The 17633-nt window shown below is 34.6% G+C and overlaps 1 protein-coding gene across 1 annotated transcript; it reads left to right on the top strand.

The window, feature by feature from the left end:
• The first annotated feature begins 9135 nt into the window (after window positions 1-9135).
• Window positions 9136-15636, top strand: LOC126629504 (probable protein S-acyltransferase 14). Its single transcript, XM_050299565.1, has 7 exons — window positions 9136-9702; window positions 10067-10286; window positions 10427-10518; window positions 12422-12545; window positions 12637-12722; window positions 13583-13648; window positions 15009-15636. The coding sequence occupies exons 1-7, from the start codon at window positions 9493-9495 to the stop codon at window positions 15132-15134; spliced, it is 924 nt and encodes a 307-aa protein (XP_050155522.1). The 5' UTR covers window positions 9136-9492; the 3' UTR covers window positions 15135-15636.
• Window positions 15637-17633: the final 1997 nt, after the last annotated feature.

The raw sequence follows: 17633 nt of genomic DNA, 5'->3' as shown, positions 1-17633 counted from the left end.
AATAAATATATTATTCTTGGTTATTACAACCTTATTTGATTCCATTACAACTTTGTAGCCTTGCTTTACTAAGCATGATCCACTAATTAAATTTCTTCTAATATCAAGTGCATGTCGCACGTCCTTCAAAGTTAAGACCTTACCAGATGTCATCTTTAGTTCAATGTCTCCAATTCCAAGCACTTGCGACATTGAGTCATTTCCTAGAGTTACACGTCCTCCACCTGATTTCTGATAGGTTTTAAAAAATTCACGATCAAAACAGACATGTACGTTAGCTCCAGAATATACCCACCAATCCTTATTTTCATAAGTAAAATTGACAAATGAATCATACTTAAAATGTGTTTAAGAAGATTGTCGCTCCATCAGCATATTCACTTGGGCTTTTGGACCATTATGATTTGACATATACTTGTTCTCCTCAGTCTTCTTGTAGAAGCAATCCTTAGCCTTATGATTGGTTCTTCAGCAAATGAAGCAAACCCCCTTCTCTCTCCCTTGATCCTTAGTCTTGTGAAAATTCTTATTTTGGTTGGGTGATTTGAATTTAAGATTTGTTCTTCTAGGTTTGAAATTCTTCTTATCATTTATGGTGAACTTGTTTTTGTTTTTCCCAAATTTGTTGGTGTCATTCTCAACTAAGTTTACAGTTGTTTGCTTTTTGGTTTTCTTCTTTTGGCTTGAGCTATGTTTCTCTTCAATTCTAATTGAATTTATGACTTGAACCAAAGTTAATTCTCCTTGTCTATGCCTTAAGGTTCTAGCAAAGTCATTCCAAGATTGAGGCAATTTATCAATAAGGCAGGAGACTTTAAAGTTCTCACTGAACTTCATTCCTTTCTTGTCAACACCTCTTAATAGCTCTTGATACTCATGTATTTGTTCCCCCACATACTTATTGTTAACCATCTTATAATCATTAAAGTTTGAGGCCGTGAACCTATCCATCCCAGCATCTAAAATTCCATATGCCGCTTCTAACGTTTCCCAAAGTTCTTTGGCGGTGGATGTAGTAGCATGATACATATCATAGAGATGATTAGAAAGGGCACTTAAGATTCTATTGTGACAATGGTATTCTATGAGTTCAGGGGTTAGTTTAGAAGATGACTCTTTAGAAAAGGAATCTTTGTTTGATTGAGTTTCTTCAAGTGCGGATGCAAGTCCTAAGACAGGAAACCAATATTTCACTTGTTTTTGCCACCTACGAAAATTATGGCCACTAAAATTTTCAGGCTTAACACTATTGGCTTCTTCTAGACTTGCCATTTGTTATGTAATATTGACTAGTAATAAGTGAGAGAGAAACAAGATTGCTACAACATTGTAGAAATTAAAAGAAGTTTGTCACTCAAAGGTTTCAACACATATAGTATGAACTATACTACTGTTTAATAATCACATATCAATTAATCATGCACAGATTTAATTAAAGCATGAAACAATTCACAAATATCAGTATGCAAATGTAGTCAAATTGTAATAATCCCGTTCAGATTTAATAAAAGCATAAAACAACCAACAAATGTCAGTATGCAATTCTAGTCAAATCACGGCTTTTCCAAAATTATTCAATTGTACTGTAAATTGATGACTGTTTAATATTTAATAATTAATTGTAGTTAATTATTAGGGTTTTCAAAGATGCATGGGTTTCAACGATGCAATGAATGTGATCTTGGCTTTTAATAATTATTTGGTACTAAATAAAATAAAATAATAATAAAAATAAAATTAGAATTAAATAAATTAATTAATTAAAATAAAAATTGCACAGAGTCAGACGCAAACGAAGGGCTAGGTTCGCCTTCCCAAAAAATTCAATGACAAAGCCCTAAAATCCCACTTTCAACATAGGAAAAACTGCAATTCTAGTTTTCAATTCTGATCGCTTTCAAGGTACTATAAAACAGATTATACAGTATGCAATTATATTATCACACTATACGGCTTTAGATTGAGAAATATATTGCAGAAAAATACCAATTATTTATATGATCAAATATATCAAATCAAATGTATAATCACTATCAAACTTATGAAATTTAAATTGGGAAAAAGGAATAAGAAAATCTGGCCTGTGAACCAAAGAGAGGCGTGATGTCGCTGCTCTAAAGCCGTAGACGCCTCCCTACGTGCAGGTTATGGCGGTGCCTACAACTCCAAGATACAACCCAAAGCCTCACAGGATGTCTGATCCGATATGCACGTCAACGGCAAACGGGATTGCCCAGTAGTGATCAATTGCCCAAGAATTATGAAGTAGGAATGTAAATAGACTGAGAGAGATGTGAGAATTGAGAGAGACAGAAGAGTTTAGCGTGTTTTTTTTTTCTGTCTGAGGTTTCATATTTAAAGAACTCCTCATACCCTTTTAAAAAGGAATATGACTTTTCAAGTAAAACACAAATCTTAAATATTATAAATAAATAAAATAAAATAATAATAAGTTTTGAATCTTTAAAATAAAATATTATTAAAATAATTAAAATAACCAACAGTGACAACATATGTTGTTAACAAATTTATGTTGCCCCCTTTCATTCCTCTTCTTCCATAATTCAGTTGGGGTGCCCTAGTGATTATATGTTGGGTTCGCTCTTGAGTTCGAACCATGAGCTATATAACATAATTTCAACTTTTTTCTCACTTACACTCGCCACATAAACAAGCAAAATGACTGTTATTTAGGCTTATATTCTGGGTTAGATGCCAATTTTTATCTGTACCTCAATCATTTCTGACAAGTAAGAAACTTACATGTTAGGTCCAAGTTATTTGGTAACTAAAACTTACAAAAAAACTTGGCGACTCTAGTAATAGGTATAATTCTTTTGCTTGGGGAGGAAATTAAAGATCCAGTGAGATGAATTGGTATGTGTACTTAGTTTACCTGGGTCAGGTCTGACAGTTGCTCCAACGGTATAACCATGTTGCAGAAGCCGCATAACTAACCATGAAGCAACAAATCCAGTTCCACCTGTTACATAAACTGGACCAGCTTTCTCCATTTCTCTCTTCTTACAGACTCAATTGCTTTACACAAAAGCCTGCCTTATTACTTGAGTTCATGTGAAAGCTCCATTTGTATGCAGGCAGTTATATGCTTATGAAAATGCCGCATATATTACAAATTATTCTTTGCAGAAAATTGTTCTGCTATAGAAGACAAGCACACAGTAGGGGACAGAAGACCACTCAATATCTGTGACATCACCTAGGGCCGATTCTCAACTCGGATGATCTAATTCACTATTGGAGGGCGGCCAATGGGCTTGGTACTTTTTCGGTTGCACGTGGGCATTGGTACATAATGGTGTATGGTCTGTGGTCAATTGGGGGTTTACTTTCCCATTTTGTAAACTAAGGCAAGGGCGAACAAAAAAAACCCAAGGCATTCGTGTCGTGTTCGTGTCGTTTTCGTATCATACTTGATATCTTAAAGGATCGTGTCATATAACATCCGTTAAAATAAACAGATAAAATGACCCGACCCGATAATATTAACAGGTAATATGACCCGACACGTTACCCGTTAAGGAAAATCTATTTTAAACCAATAAATAATCAAATAAAAAACATAATACTAAATAAGTATATACATACCATATTATCACATTCAAAACATAAAAAAACATTTGTTTTTCAAGTATTACATATTTACATACCCAAAATAAGAGCATAATAAAAAATAAAAATAAAACATTAGAACATTACAAAATATCAAATGTTCAAAAGATTTGCAAAATTAAGGGAGTTATGTTTCAAGGTTTGGAACCTTGCACATTTTCTTACAATCAAACTCTTCAATTTTCATCAATCACCATGGCCTAATATATTGTCTTCAAGAATTATATTGATGATATTTTCAGTGAGGCTTTCTACATTAGCACTCTCTTCTCATTTATTCTATGACTATTGTTTAAGTAAAGTCTTTAATAGTTTTTAAATTAATGTAGAAGTGTGAAAAATATAGAAAAAATATATAAACGCTCGTAATGACAAGTTTTACAACTTTCGTGAATGGCTTCACTACTATAATCTATAAATCATAGATCAAAATTTAACCGTCGATTGTTGTTTACATTTATACTTCATTTTTCTCACCAAATTTTTTTTTTCCTCAGATTTTCTTTTATGAAAACATGATCTATTAGAGGATACATGAAGATGAACAGTTCCACATTTTAGTGAAGTATGTTCCTTAATGTATGTAGCATAATACACTGACTTAGACGTTACACTTCCTGTGAAGCACAATACCAACATATGAGTATTAGAATGAAGTAAAGTTTATCTATTGATATCTCCAGGAAATTATAGACATGTGCTTGTTCTATTCCAAAAAACTCACCAAAAGCCATGGTCTTATTGGGCAAGCAAAATCTAAATATATTCTAGCATGCATACATATCGCTCACTAAAAAGGATTTGTATGTACAAATGGAATAGATTGATCCTACAATGATCAAGAAAGCAACCATTCATTGCAACATTTTCATATCTCTTAGAAATACATGTGTTTGGTTAAAACCCGTGACCCATTAAAATTTGGAGCGCATGTGATCGACCTTCAGTAGCAAACACTTCAACTATCATGCATGGTATCAAATTACATCAACTTTGTAATCAGTGAGATTGAAGAATTCGAAATCAAGGGGAGATACTCATCAGAGAGAGCATCCAAAATAAATCAAGGTTTTAACGAGGCAACTGATATTGACATATGGTCATCCAAGGGGGAGTATTATAATATAGTATGTGGATGGCCCACATGAATAGTTTTTTACTATTCGTTTAAAGAAAAATCAGAGAGATTACAATTCATGCATAGTAATTTCATTATTCATTTGAAGAAATTTTGTAAAATGAATAGTGTTGCTACAATATTTTGTCAGATGAAAATCTCTATAAAAAGGAGGGAGAGAAGGAGAAAGCAACGGAGAAAAGAAGAAAGAAGAGAAAAAAAAGAGGAAATGAAGGAAATAAAGAAGAGAGATGCAGAATAAAATAACAGTGAGCTGGGCTAGAGAGATAAGAGAAAATAGTGAGAGTTATCATTATACTCCTCTTATATATTTTAGATAATAAAAAAAATACTACTGCTGTCCCGAGGACGTAGGCACACTTGCTGAACCTCGTAAATATTGTGTCTATTTCATTTATTTCACTGCACACATATCTTCAATTTCACAATATATGAGACATTTTTCTTCATAAATGAGGTTTTTGGGTTTTTATAAGTTATATTTAGTTTTGTTGGTTCGCTATTAGAGCCTTACTTTATGAAAAAGGTTTATTAATAAGTTTTTATTACATTTCAAATTTTTACAAATTAATTCTTGGTTGGGTGTTCGATTCCTTCCAAAAAAATAATATTGTATTTTTATTTGTTTAAAAGAATCCTTTGTGCGCCACTTAGTAATATGGTCTAGTAATATTCATCTTCACTTATAAATGAGAGGTCTTAGGTTTGATTCTCGCCAAAGGCGAATTTGAATCACATTATTGCTAGTTTATTGTAAGGCTAAGTCAACCCATCTTCCTCTTAGTGTAGATAATATCGTTTGTTAAAAAAAAAGGTCTTTATCATAAATGGTCCCTGAAATTGATCAATGTCATCCCTGAAAATGAGTGGTGGAAATTAATGTTGTCATTCCGTTAGTATTCCGTTAAAAAATCTGTTAATGCGTTGACGTGGCACATTATGGGTCCCTACTCCAAAACTATGATGCCAAGTGTATTAGAGAAATTCATTTTATACTTATTTTTAATTTAAAAAGTTGAAACAGAGACTTGGGATTGCTGCTACCCAGCAACCTTTCTTCTCCAGCAACCTTAATCAATCTCTTCTTCCTTGGTTGTCATTTATTATTTTGGGTAATTGATTCGACTTCTCATCTCAACTCATATATTTTTGCTTTTAGTCTTTATGTGTCTTCAAAAACCCTAGATTCCCGAAAGCACACAGACAGTGGCGAAGCCAAGAATTGACGAGGGGGAGTGGCAAAGTTAAAAGATTGCAAGGTTCAAAAGAATAGCAATAACCAAATCCTTTTATATAGTAATGTCTTCCATAATTTATCAATACAAACAAATTACAATTGTTGCCTGTGAGGTTTCATATCGTGAAAACGTCCCATAATAAGCTCATTATCAATAAAAGCATATACATCTCTCTCAAAGTAAACAAGTATGCTGTCACTCAACCATTGATCTCTCATTTTGTTACGCAATGGTTTTTTCACAATCTTCAAAGCAGAAAAAGCTCTCTTCACCGAAGCAATTGCAACCGGTAACACCAATGCCAATGTAAAAAGCTTATACACTCACATATAGCTTGCACACCTCTTGGTCTTCACCAACTCCTTTGCAAGATCACCAATTCCTCACAATGATGAAAACTCACTATGCATCTTCATATCATGAATGTAATTGTCAAGTTGAATTGGAAGATTCATGAGGTCTATACGATCAAAATCTTGAGGATAAAGTTGGGCTAGACGAACAATTTTTGCTTTGTCAAAAGATGCAAAATTATTCATCGGACTCAAACACGTCATACCTTTATTTGAGTCCGGTGAATAATTTTGAGTCTTTTGACAAAGCAAAAATTGTTCGTCTAGCCCAACTTTATCCTCAAGATTTTGATCGTATGGACATCATGAATCTTCCAATTCAACTTGACAATTACATTCATGATATGAAGATGCATAGTGAGTTTTCATCATTAAGAGGAATTGGTAATCTTGCAAAGGAGTTGGTGAAGACCGGGAAGTGTGCAAGCTATATGTTAGTGTATAAGCTTCTTATATTGGCTTTGGTGTTACCGGTTGCAACTGCTTCGGTGGAGAGAGCTTTTTCTGCTATGAAGATTGTGAAAACACCATTGCGTAACAAAATGAGAGATCAATGGTTGAGTGATAGCATGCTTGTTTACATTGAGAGAGATGTATTTGCTTTTATTGGTAATGAGCCTATTATGCGACGTTTTGACGATATGAAACCTCGTCGGCAACAATTGTAATTTGTTTGTATTGATAAATTATGGAAGACATTACTATATAAAATGATTTGGTTGTTGTTATTCTTTAGAACCTTGCAATCTTTTAACTTCGCCCCTCCCCTCCCCCCCGGTCAATTCCTGGCTTTGCCATTAACAACAGTCATCTTCATCGTTCTCTCAGCCACCAGCACACCTAGGAGGCTCCGACTCCCAACCCTATCTCCCCGACCGCATCCATCTTCCCCTCGTTCGTCTCCACCTTCGTTGCCGCCATCGTCGAGCAATCATCCCCTATTGTCTTTCGCAATCGGGGAAGGATACCTGAAGCCGAACCTCACGATATTGGTGCTAGAATCGCTCAATTTTTTATGGGCATCGTCTTTGTTGATGGCAAGATGAACACGAGAAGAGGACGAGCGGTAGGACCGAAGGAGAAGTGCAAGGGTTAAATTAAAAAATTAATTTTGTTTAATGGATTCGGGTTTTCTTTTAATTTTTCATTTTGTTTTTTCTATTTAATTAAGGCTTAATTAAAAAATTAATTTTGTTTTTCTAATCTACATGTTATTATAATATTGGAGTGAGGGGCCCATAATGTGTCACGTAAGCGTAGTAACATATTTTTTTAACAGAACTTAAACGGAAGGATGATATTGATTGATTTTCAAGTTCAGGGATCATCTGGATTGTGTGAGTCAATTTCAAAGACTATTTGTGACAAAAACCCAAAATAAAAAAAAAATCCTTTGTGAAGGAGTTTGTACTACTTGTCAATTTCTTATTAAGTATGAATTTTCAAATTGTAATAATGAAAACCTACACAAAAATATTAAAGATTCATGAATTTTATTATACAATGCTATAAATTTAGACTAAAGGGCATTAATTTTTAAAATTGGAAATAAAGCATGCGAATTCAGAGAATAAAACATTTGTTCTAGACTAAGATTTTAATAGGCGCTAGGCGCTAGTCGAGTGGCAGACTTAGGCGACTAAGTGGGGCTTAGGTGGATTTAGTTCAATTGATTATATAATATGAAAATAGGTGCTATTTACAGTATTAAAAAACCTATACTTTATTGAGAATTTGGGAAAGTTAAGCTTAAGCCATCATGGTATGGGCATCATCATAGACTAAACAAAACCAAATTCAATAATTCGATAATTCATAATCTAAAATTGACATCATAATTCCGTACAAATTATTCAATGATTTAGTGAATCAATACATAAAAATGGAATTGTACATCTAGAATTCAACACTATTCAATTGTAGTATGAAGAAAATAAAAGATTAAAATCTAAAAAGCAAAAAATTGGAAACCCTCTCGCAAAGTTTGAGAATGATGTATAACGAGCCCAGATGATGGTGCGCGAGAGTCGAGGCGACAACAACTGCAAGGGACAACGCATGTAGAGTTAGAGTTGGCACGAGCGGATGCAAGAAAGAGAGAAAGAGATAGAGAGAATGTGTCTGTGTGGAGAAGTTGCCTAGCCATTGCCTAATTCGCCTAGCCCCTATTCAATTTTCCTCTACGTTTTGGCCTAAATTGCATCGGCCCTCCACCATCCAACACCTAGAGGCGCCGCCTAAGCCAATTTTTAGAATAGTGGTCTAGACTGATGACCACCTTCGAAATTTATGGATAATGACGAAAAACGTTTTGCTCAAATTACCAAACTATTGTTGTCTCCTCAAGAATAGATTATAGTTGTTAGAGTAAATCTTTAAACAATAAAATCTTGGCCTAAGATTTCTATTCTATCTACCAAAATAATAAATATAAAAACCATTAAATCCAAACCATACCATACGTTAACCATCACCGGGTGGCCCTGGTGGATGGAGACGAATTTTAGGCACGTCTTGAGTTCGATTCCTGATGCTGGTGAATCACACAATATGATCTAGAAGAAACTAAAATGACTCATTAAAATTTTAGACAAGTGTTGAGTTCGATTCCTGATTCTGGTTCGCACCTTCATCACCAGTTGGTCCCGTTTTTTAAAATTAAAAAACTATACCATACGCTAAGAAAAAAAAAAGAAAAAAGAAATCATACCAACAAAAAAAAAAAGGAAAATTTTAGAAGAAAAAGTCTTATTTTCTTGTATGTTTTGTCAAAAGCTCATCTTGTCTCGCCCAAAATAAAGAAGAAATATATAAAAGAAAAAACCTCATCGTTGTCTCCGAAACGTGGATTTCAATTTCACACCCCACCTGGAATCTCACCTCTAAATCCTTTGCTTCCCTAAATTTCGCTTCCAAAACATCTGAAAAAATTGCAAACAAAAGTAGAGAAAATATTTATTGTTTTTCAAATTACTGTTTCCCACACTGTTATGCATTTCTTTGAGCTTGTGCCTCCAAACCACCTGCTGAATCATAAATCCTAGATCACACCCAACTCCTGCTAGATCGAACAGAGAAAAAGAATCATTCTTTATGAATTTCGGTACTTTTGAATTTTGAGTGATATATTATGCATAGATCTGGAGTCGCCATGGCTTGGAACGTGTTCAAGTTCTGCACAGCTTTGCGAGGTCTGGGCTCCGTCATGATCCTCCTTGTTCTTGGGGTCGTCGGTGTCACATATTACACTGTCGTTTTGACAAATTACGGCCCGGCTTTGTACGACGGCGGCCTTGACTCTCTCATTGCTGTTGCCGTATTGATCTTATTTCATTGCTTGGTAAGCGTTCTTCGAAAAACCATTAAATTTTGGATTTTTTTCAACAATTTTTTTTTTTTTTTTGTGGGGTTGTTGGGTTTTCTGTTTAGAGATTCTGGATTTTAGAATCTGTGGCTTTTGGTTTCGAAAATTGGGTTTATTGTGCTCGCAGTAAATTTGTAAAATCTGCTAATTTTTCTTGCTATATGTTCCAAGAACTTTGAAATTACTTGGAGGTTGTAGTTTCTAGAAATTCTTTAGCTCTCGGGGGTTAATTGGTGTGTGTATTAATTAATGTTTAGCTCAAAGCAGTCAAGATGTGGTGTCTGATTAAGTGTATTAGAGTAAATTAAGCTAAAACTTGGAAACTTGTTTAATGTTGCAGTTGGTGATGTTATTATGGAGTTACTTTTCTGTTGTTTTGACGGATCCGGGGGGTGTGCCACCTAATTGGAGGCCTGCTGTGGATGAAGAGAGAGGGGAGGCTGACCCATTGACTGGGTCGGATTTTAATGGTTTGCAGCCTGACCCCTCTAATCAGAGAATCCGGTATTGCCGGAAGTGCAACCAGTTGAAACCAGCTCGTTGCCATCATTGCTCAGTTTGTGAGTCATCATATCTGTAGTGTTTTATTTTTTTTTCTTTTGTTTTTTTTTCAGTAAGATATGTTAGCGATATTTTATTTTGCTTTGTTACGTTCTTTTGTCTTTAAATCAGAGCATGAATTCTTTATTCCAACTTTCAGGTGGGCGGTGTGTACTGAAAATGGATCACCATTGTGTATGGGTTGTTAATTGTGTTGGGGCCTTAAATTACAAGTATTTTCTTCTTTTCTTGGTAAGTTTGTTTTCTGTGTAAGCTGAAATACTTTTCAGCATGAGATTATGTTTGAATGAGTTAGACTTTATTCCAACTACTGAGGAATTCATTTTCATAATCTTCTAACATGCCTTACTTATGTTTTATTCCAACTACCAAGGATTATTCAAAATTGCATTTTAGCTTTATTCTCTGAAGTTATGAGACTTATACATGATTATGAGTAGTGATACTATGAATCTAGGATAGTCATGCTGGTAGTATAAAGGTATTTGCATTTAAGTCATGTGCTCTAGTTGGGAGCATTTGCAATAACTTTATTTTGATTAGAGGTTAAGGGTGTTGGGGCTTGTTTTCATTGTTCCCAAAGAGAGAATTGGGTGACCACTCTGATGTGCAGCCAGTGTTCTTTAAAATTCAGGCGGCGCCTTGGCGCTCGGCGACAGAGCACCGCCACTACTAACCCAAAATCGTTTAGGAAATCGGCGAGGCTATTAGGTGGCCACTTTTTTGGGAGGAAGGGGGTTGGGGGACTAGGCGTTAAGCGGTCACTGACTGGTTCTGTCACTTTGAAAATGTTGCGAGGTTTGGGTGGAAGAGTGACTGGGTGGGATGAGTCGGGTCCCTGTTGCCTGACTACTGCCTAGTGACTTTTAGAACCATATTATTTCATGGAATGTTAACATGAGCACTTATGGTCTTCTGAATCCACCATAGGGTGGGTAAACTGTGTTTTCCTTGTGGTAGATAACTCATACCACATGCATCACACCATTGTTTTTGAAAGGACCACATGCATCACACCATGAAGACCATATTCTTAATAAGGAACTCCCTAGTATAACTTTTGGAATAATTGTTGGATTATAAACAGTATAACCTTGTGAATATTGTTTCATAAATTAGGAAATGGTCTTCGACTGCAGGCTAAGTTGATGGTTACAGAATTTGATCAAAGAAAATAATTTGAACAGATGAACTTAATTTTTGTTTGTATTGAGTCTATGGACCAGTGGCAACTAAATCCAGTTTTCTTTATGGTTTAGGGTTATTACACACAGACAAATAGTATGATTATCCTACTTTACTAACTTATACCATATCAATATGGAAATTATATCATTTAAAATCTCTAATCAAAACGGGAGCCTTGTGCACTGGGTACGACCTATTGAGTCTATGGACAGGGAGTGGCAACTAAATCCAGTTTTCTTTATGGTTTAGGGTTATTACACACAGACAAATAGTATGATTATCCTACTTTACTAACTTATACCATATCAATATGGAAATTATATCATTTAAAATTTCTAATCAAAACCCTTAGGATTTGACGCATGGCAATGCTAAATACTTGCTATTCTGTAATTTATTAAAGAAGGAACATAATAATGTGTGTGGAGCATTATAGTATGCTAATTTCTGATATGCATGAGAATTTATTGCTTTTAACAATCTGTAGCGTAGGTCAGTGACTTTAGTGAAAAGCTTTAGAGTGGTAGAAAATCTGAATGCAGTCCCTCTTTGTTTCGATAATAAAAATTTGTAATTTATTCATGAGCTTTAAGAATTCAAGAAACTTTTACAGTCTTCTTAAATAATGCAGTTACTCTTTGTTTCGATAATAAGTTTTTTGTTCTCAGTCTGGTTGGTACTGGTAGTAATTGCATATATATTCTAGGAAATTCCCTGGATAACTTGTTTTAATCATGTTTGTGGGTCAGTACTAGTTGGTCAGCTAGATGGTAAATTGTTTGGATTGTTCTGTCAGAAACTAGTTCTTGCGCATGTTTCCATGTGATTTACTTTACCTTGCTAAACTAATCTACTTGTGGGGTTTCTGAATTAATAAGAATTCCCATTGAATAAATTTTATGTTTAGACTAATTTCAGGCTTTTTTTTTTTATAATCTGAATGCAGTTTTACACGTTTCTCGAGACAAGTGTTGTAACATTATCCTTGCTGCCACATTTTATTTTGTTCTTTAGCGAGGGAGAAATACCTGGAACACCTAGCACCCTTGCAACTACCTTTCTTGCTTTTGGTATTATCTAAATTTACCTATTTCTTAGTGATATTACCTACAAAGTGGTTGGTATCTGCTTAACTAATGAACAGTGTTTCTTTCTTCGCAGTCTTGAATCTTGCGTTTGCATTAAGTGTTTTGGGTTTTCTGGTCATGCATATATCATTGGTGGCTGCGAACACCACAACCATTGAGGTAATGTATTTTGCTTCAGTCCACAATTTAACTGGGGATTTCCTTGTGCTTATATCTTAACGATATCAATGAGGTGAGGCTCTTATAGAAAGATTAGACGTTTGATATATAGTTCAGGCTCCTTGCATGGCCTCTATTATAGGAGAATGCTGCTTTCCTTGATTCCAATATCACATTTTGCTGGAGGTCCATAGATTGACATCTGTCAATTTTAAATTATGTCACCTTTGTTTTAATGTTTGGGCCATGAGCAGTGTTGGCGCTAGGTAGCTGGCCACAGTCACGATTAATCCCTAGGGGTTTAAAAAATAAGAAAGGGTGCCTAGACATGCCTGGGCGCCTGCCTAGCCATCCACCTAGGTCGCGACTCTTACTTAGATAATAGATTACTTCCATTTTGCATTTTATTTTGTAAATAAATTGTAAGAGACTTGTTGGATACTTGGATGAACAATCATTATGTGCTTGTTCCCCATGTTTTCAATATGTTCTAGTACTTTATAATTTATGTCATTCTATTTTGCAATTTATGTATCCTAATGCAATTATGTATTTTTGTAAGTATAAGTAGACATTTGCTTATATGTTATATAATAAATTAATTAAAATTAAAAAACTGCCTAGGCCCCTGCCCTCCACCTAACTAGTGCCTAGCGCCTTTTAGAAACTTGGCCATGAGCAATGTGGAAAATCTAGTCACACCATATTAGTAACTTACAGATTAGGCTTTTTCGTACAAACATATAAGTAACTCCATTGCTCAGTATCTTCTGTTTGGGGTTTTAATACAATGGCCTTCCCTAGGGGAAAGGAGTTTCGGTGTGGAATTACGTGCTGATGGAAATTTTCTTTGTGATCAGGCATATGAAAAGAAAACCTCTACTAAATGGCGCTATGACCTTGGTCGAAAAAAGAATTTTGAACAGGTTGGTAAAATTTGCGATACATCATTATACTTCCTTTGTTTTCTTAAGTGCATCTTTTAAAAATAAAACATGCTGCGTTTTTAGTTGGTTTTGAACTCACAAGTTAAAATTCCAAAGTTAACATTTGCTTCAGGAGGAATGAAAGTTTTGGATGTTCTATAATAGTATAGAATAGTAGAGATCATTGAGCCTGGAATTATTTGGCATTTTGTTGAAGCCTCAGAACACAATTCTCTGCAACAGACAGCTAAACGCGTAAATTCATTAGTGCCCGTTTGGTATCCTGCTAAAAAAATTCATAATTTTCAAAAATATTTCTTAACACCATCTCTTAAGAACAGTTTTTTGTACCAAAACTTGTTTGGTACGAGACAAATTTGTTTTCAAGTTATAACAATTTAACAAAAAATAGGCCAGCGACTTCCTGCTGGAGCTGACGTAGGCAATTTCCTCATTTCTACTAGTGCCCAAGGCAGAGGACCTAGAGAGGGACATAGAAAATTGGAAGAAAGGGCGAAATGGTAAGCAGAGCGAGAGAGAAGAGATTGGAACAGATCAGGGAGAGAGAGGAAGAGAGATAAGATAGGGGGGAGAGAGAGAGAGAGAGAGAGGAGATTGGAAGAGAGATAAGATAGAAGAGTGATCGGAAGAGAGGAGAGAGAAGGGAGAGAGAGGGGAGAGAGAGGAGAGAGAGGGAAGACATAGGAGAGAGAGTGAGGATGGAGAAAAGAGGATCTGAAGAGGGAGGAAAGAAGAGTGGGCTTTTAATCTTAAAAATTCTAAAAACAGACTTTTTATGTTTTCATGAAGTAAGCTACATTTTCAAGTTGGTTTTGAGTTCAGTTTTTCAAAATGTCCTACCAAACAAGAATTGTCGTCTTAAGATTCAAAAACTGTTTTTGTGTTAAAAAAGTTGAATTCAAATTGAATACCAAACAGGCCCTAAGTTTTCCCTTAGTTTGCAGATTATTTATACTCTTAGAAGAGTATTATACTGATAGTTTCCTTGGTACGTGGATATATCATGAATAATGCGGTGTAGCATTGATAGTAATGGCATATGCACTACATCTTACATTTTATTCAACTAATTTACTTCCCGATTAAACAAAGGGTCATCAAGGTCTTTTTCAAAACAATTGTTATGTTAGTACATGGGTAGGTTGAGTCCAGCAATGGGCAAGTTAAACTAATTTCTGTTTTACCCTGCCCGGATTTGAACTCCTGACAGGATATTTTTCGTGAACAATACTGTTTGAAATTGTCTTTAATCTATTATCTTTGTGATCGTGGTTTTAATAGTAGTAGTAATTGTCAGTGTGTACTCATACAACTGGAAATGCTGCTATTTGCATACCAGGTGTTTGGGACAGACAAACGATACTGGTTCATCCCCGCTTACTCGGATGAAGATTTGCGGCGGATACCAGCACTTCAGGGTCTTGAGTATCCATCTAAGCCAGAGTTTGATTCCCAAGAGTTCTAATATGTTCGACATGTCACAACACTTTTCCTTGTAACAATAGAGAGAAGGAACATCCACAACCAGCATGCTTTGCAGTTATAACTAATCAACTGGCTTGCGACAAACTGGGGCTCGTAACTTTTAGTTCCCATGGGCGTCTTCTTGTAAGTGTAACGGTTAGAGAGAGAGAGAGAGAGAGAGAGAGAGAGAGAGAGAGAGAGAGAGAGGGCTCGTTATCAAGAGGCGAACTGGGAAGAGCGGTTATGGGTTGCGGTGTTGCGGAGTAGTGGGAATGGCATATGACTGAATGATGTTTATTGTATGTGCTAAATATGTAGTGGGCAATTTGGGAACTGTAACATAAGGGAGATGAAACTTTGATGTGGTGGTTTGTGGTTTGATGATGTTCCTCCTTAGGTTTGTTGTACCATTCATTGAAATTACAGAACCCAATCAAATGTGATATGCATGGGAAAAATCTAACTTCATACTGAGGTATGTATATATATATTTTTTTCATGTATATTGATTGGTATTCGGTATCTTATACACCAAGGTTTCTGGCGTTACACTCTTGGTCAAGGATTCAATGACCAAGCTCTAATGGTCGAAAATCTATGTATAAATATAAGATACACCGTAGCGTAATAGAACTTCTTCCTCTTCTGTGCCTCATCTTTCACTCTCCATATTTCTGAAACCTTCTCTGCCATATATTAGGAATTAATTATGGACATGCTAATGGTTTTAGCTCGAGTTGCAAGGGAATCGTTCAAAAATTACGGGGAATATGACTTGTTCATCAAAACCCTAACCCCAAAGTCATAACAAATAAAATTCCAACACCTTCACTACACGCTACTTTGATTCAACTGATACAAAGAATATCAAGCTGTCACTTGATTTCTTGAATCTTTTGTTAAAGTAAACAGAAATAAACCCTAAAAATTTTAAGTCTTCATTCTTAATATCTTTGGGTGATGAATTAGGTTATGGGAAAACTTTGATATCTTAAATTTTACTTAGTTCTTAAGTTGTAATAATCACTTTTTATTTCTTTTGGTCAAATTGTCATGACTTAAACCTAATTTGGATTTGACTTTGGTTAACTACAAAATCAAATCCAAATTTTTTCGTAAACTGAGAAATTGGATTGGCTTATGTTTGGTCTGGTAAACCGAAAAACTGGATTGGACTTTGTTTGTTAGGCCGAACTTTTTCGGCTCTCCCAATTTAGCCCATATTTACGTGACATTGACAGAATTAGCTACAATACTAATATGTATTTAGTACAAATACTATTTCGACGGTTAGATAGTGATTTTGTTAAATACATTTATTCATATGAATTATTTTGACCGTCAGATGATGGTTATATTAAATATATGTAAGTATTATGACTAGACCTGACTTTGAATGCCAAATTTTGGTGTAATTCTTATGTGAGTTCGAGGGATTGAATTTGAGTGCCAAATTTTTATGTAACTTCAAAATTTAAATGGCATAATGGATAAGTTAAGTTCAACTTGAAACTTGAAATAGAAAGTGTCTAGGGAAATTAAAAAGTTACATCCCAAATGAAATAATAAGTTACAACCCAAAAATAAAATATACATTAATACATTATATGTTTTATAATGCTAATAATAAATTTCGGTTTAGTTTCGATATGTTGGCTAAACTATCAGGTTCTCTTACGAAAACTAAACCGAAAAGTTTGATAATCTTCGATTTCGGAAAATTTCGATTTCGGTTTTTTAATATTTGGTACGTTTTGGGATTCGGTTAAAAAATACTAGGGAACTTTAACGAAAAGTTCTTGGTACTATTCAATTTAATGAAAAATTACATTTTTACTCTAAAAAGTCAATTGTGGTACTATTCACTTTAGTCTTTATTTTGTCCTTATCGTTAAAACTCAAAGTTTTCAAGCATTTTTCATTAGTTTTCCTAAAATACTAGTCTTTTTTTTTAAATTTTGGTTCATTTTGGTATTCGGTTAAAAAAAATACCAGCCCTAATATATATATATATGGAGATGATTTTCATAAATTTTTTAAGCTTCTCACGCATCATTTTTATTTTTGTCTATTAGATTGAATAAATCAAATAAAAACCAAGATGTGTAGAGGCTAAAAATGGGATAAGACAGAAACAAAGAAGTGGAAGAGGATAAAATGGGTGTGTGAGTTTATTTTTCTATATATATTGGGCAATGCTTAAAATATCGAAAATATCCATATGCAAATTTGTGAAAATATCGACGAACATATCGAATATCGATATCGTTATCGGTTGCTTTCGATGGAAATTATGAAAATTTAAAATGAAACTTTAAAAGTTGTCAAACATTGGTTTGGACGAAATATAAGAGTTTCTTCAATATTTAACAGATGTTTCAAAAATATCGACCGTATATGTTCATTTTAGCCTAAACTTAAGAGTTTATCCGATATAAGGTGAAGTTTAGACTTCACCCCCCATCTCCATATCTTTCTCTGATGTTTTGGATATTTCTAT

The sequence above is a fragment of the Malus sylvestris genome, chromosome 7 (assembly GCF_916048215.2).
Source record: "Malus sylvestris chromosome 7, drMalSylv7.2, whole genome shotgun sequence".
Taxonomy (NCBI): domain Eukaryota; kingdom Viridiplantae; phylum Streptophyta; class Magnoliopsida; order Rosales; family Rosaceae; genus Malus; species Malus sylvestris.
This window is presented reverse-complemented; position numbering and strand designations above follow the sequence as displayed.

Coding starts and splice junctions, on each gene's coding strand:
- LOC126629504 (XM_050299565.1), top strand. CDS start 9,493: ATGCATAGATCTGGAGTCGCCATGGCTTGGAACGTGTTCAAGTTCTGC. Junction 9,703..10,066: donor TGATCTTATTTCATTGCTTG/GTAAGCGTTCTT, acceptor TTAATGTTGCAG/TTGGTGATGTTATTATGGAG. Junction 12,723..13,582: donor CGAACACCACAACCATTGAG/GTAATGTATTTT, acceptor CTTTGTGATCAG/GCATATGAAAAGAAAACCTC.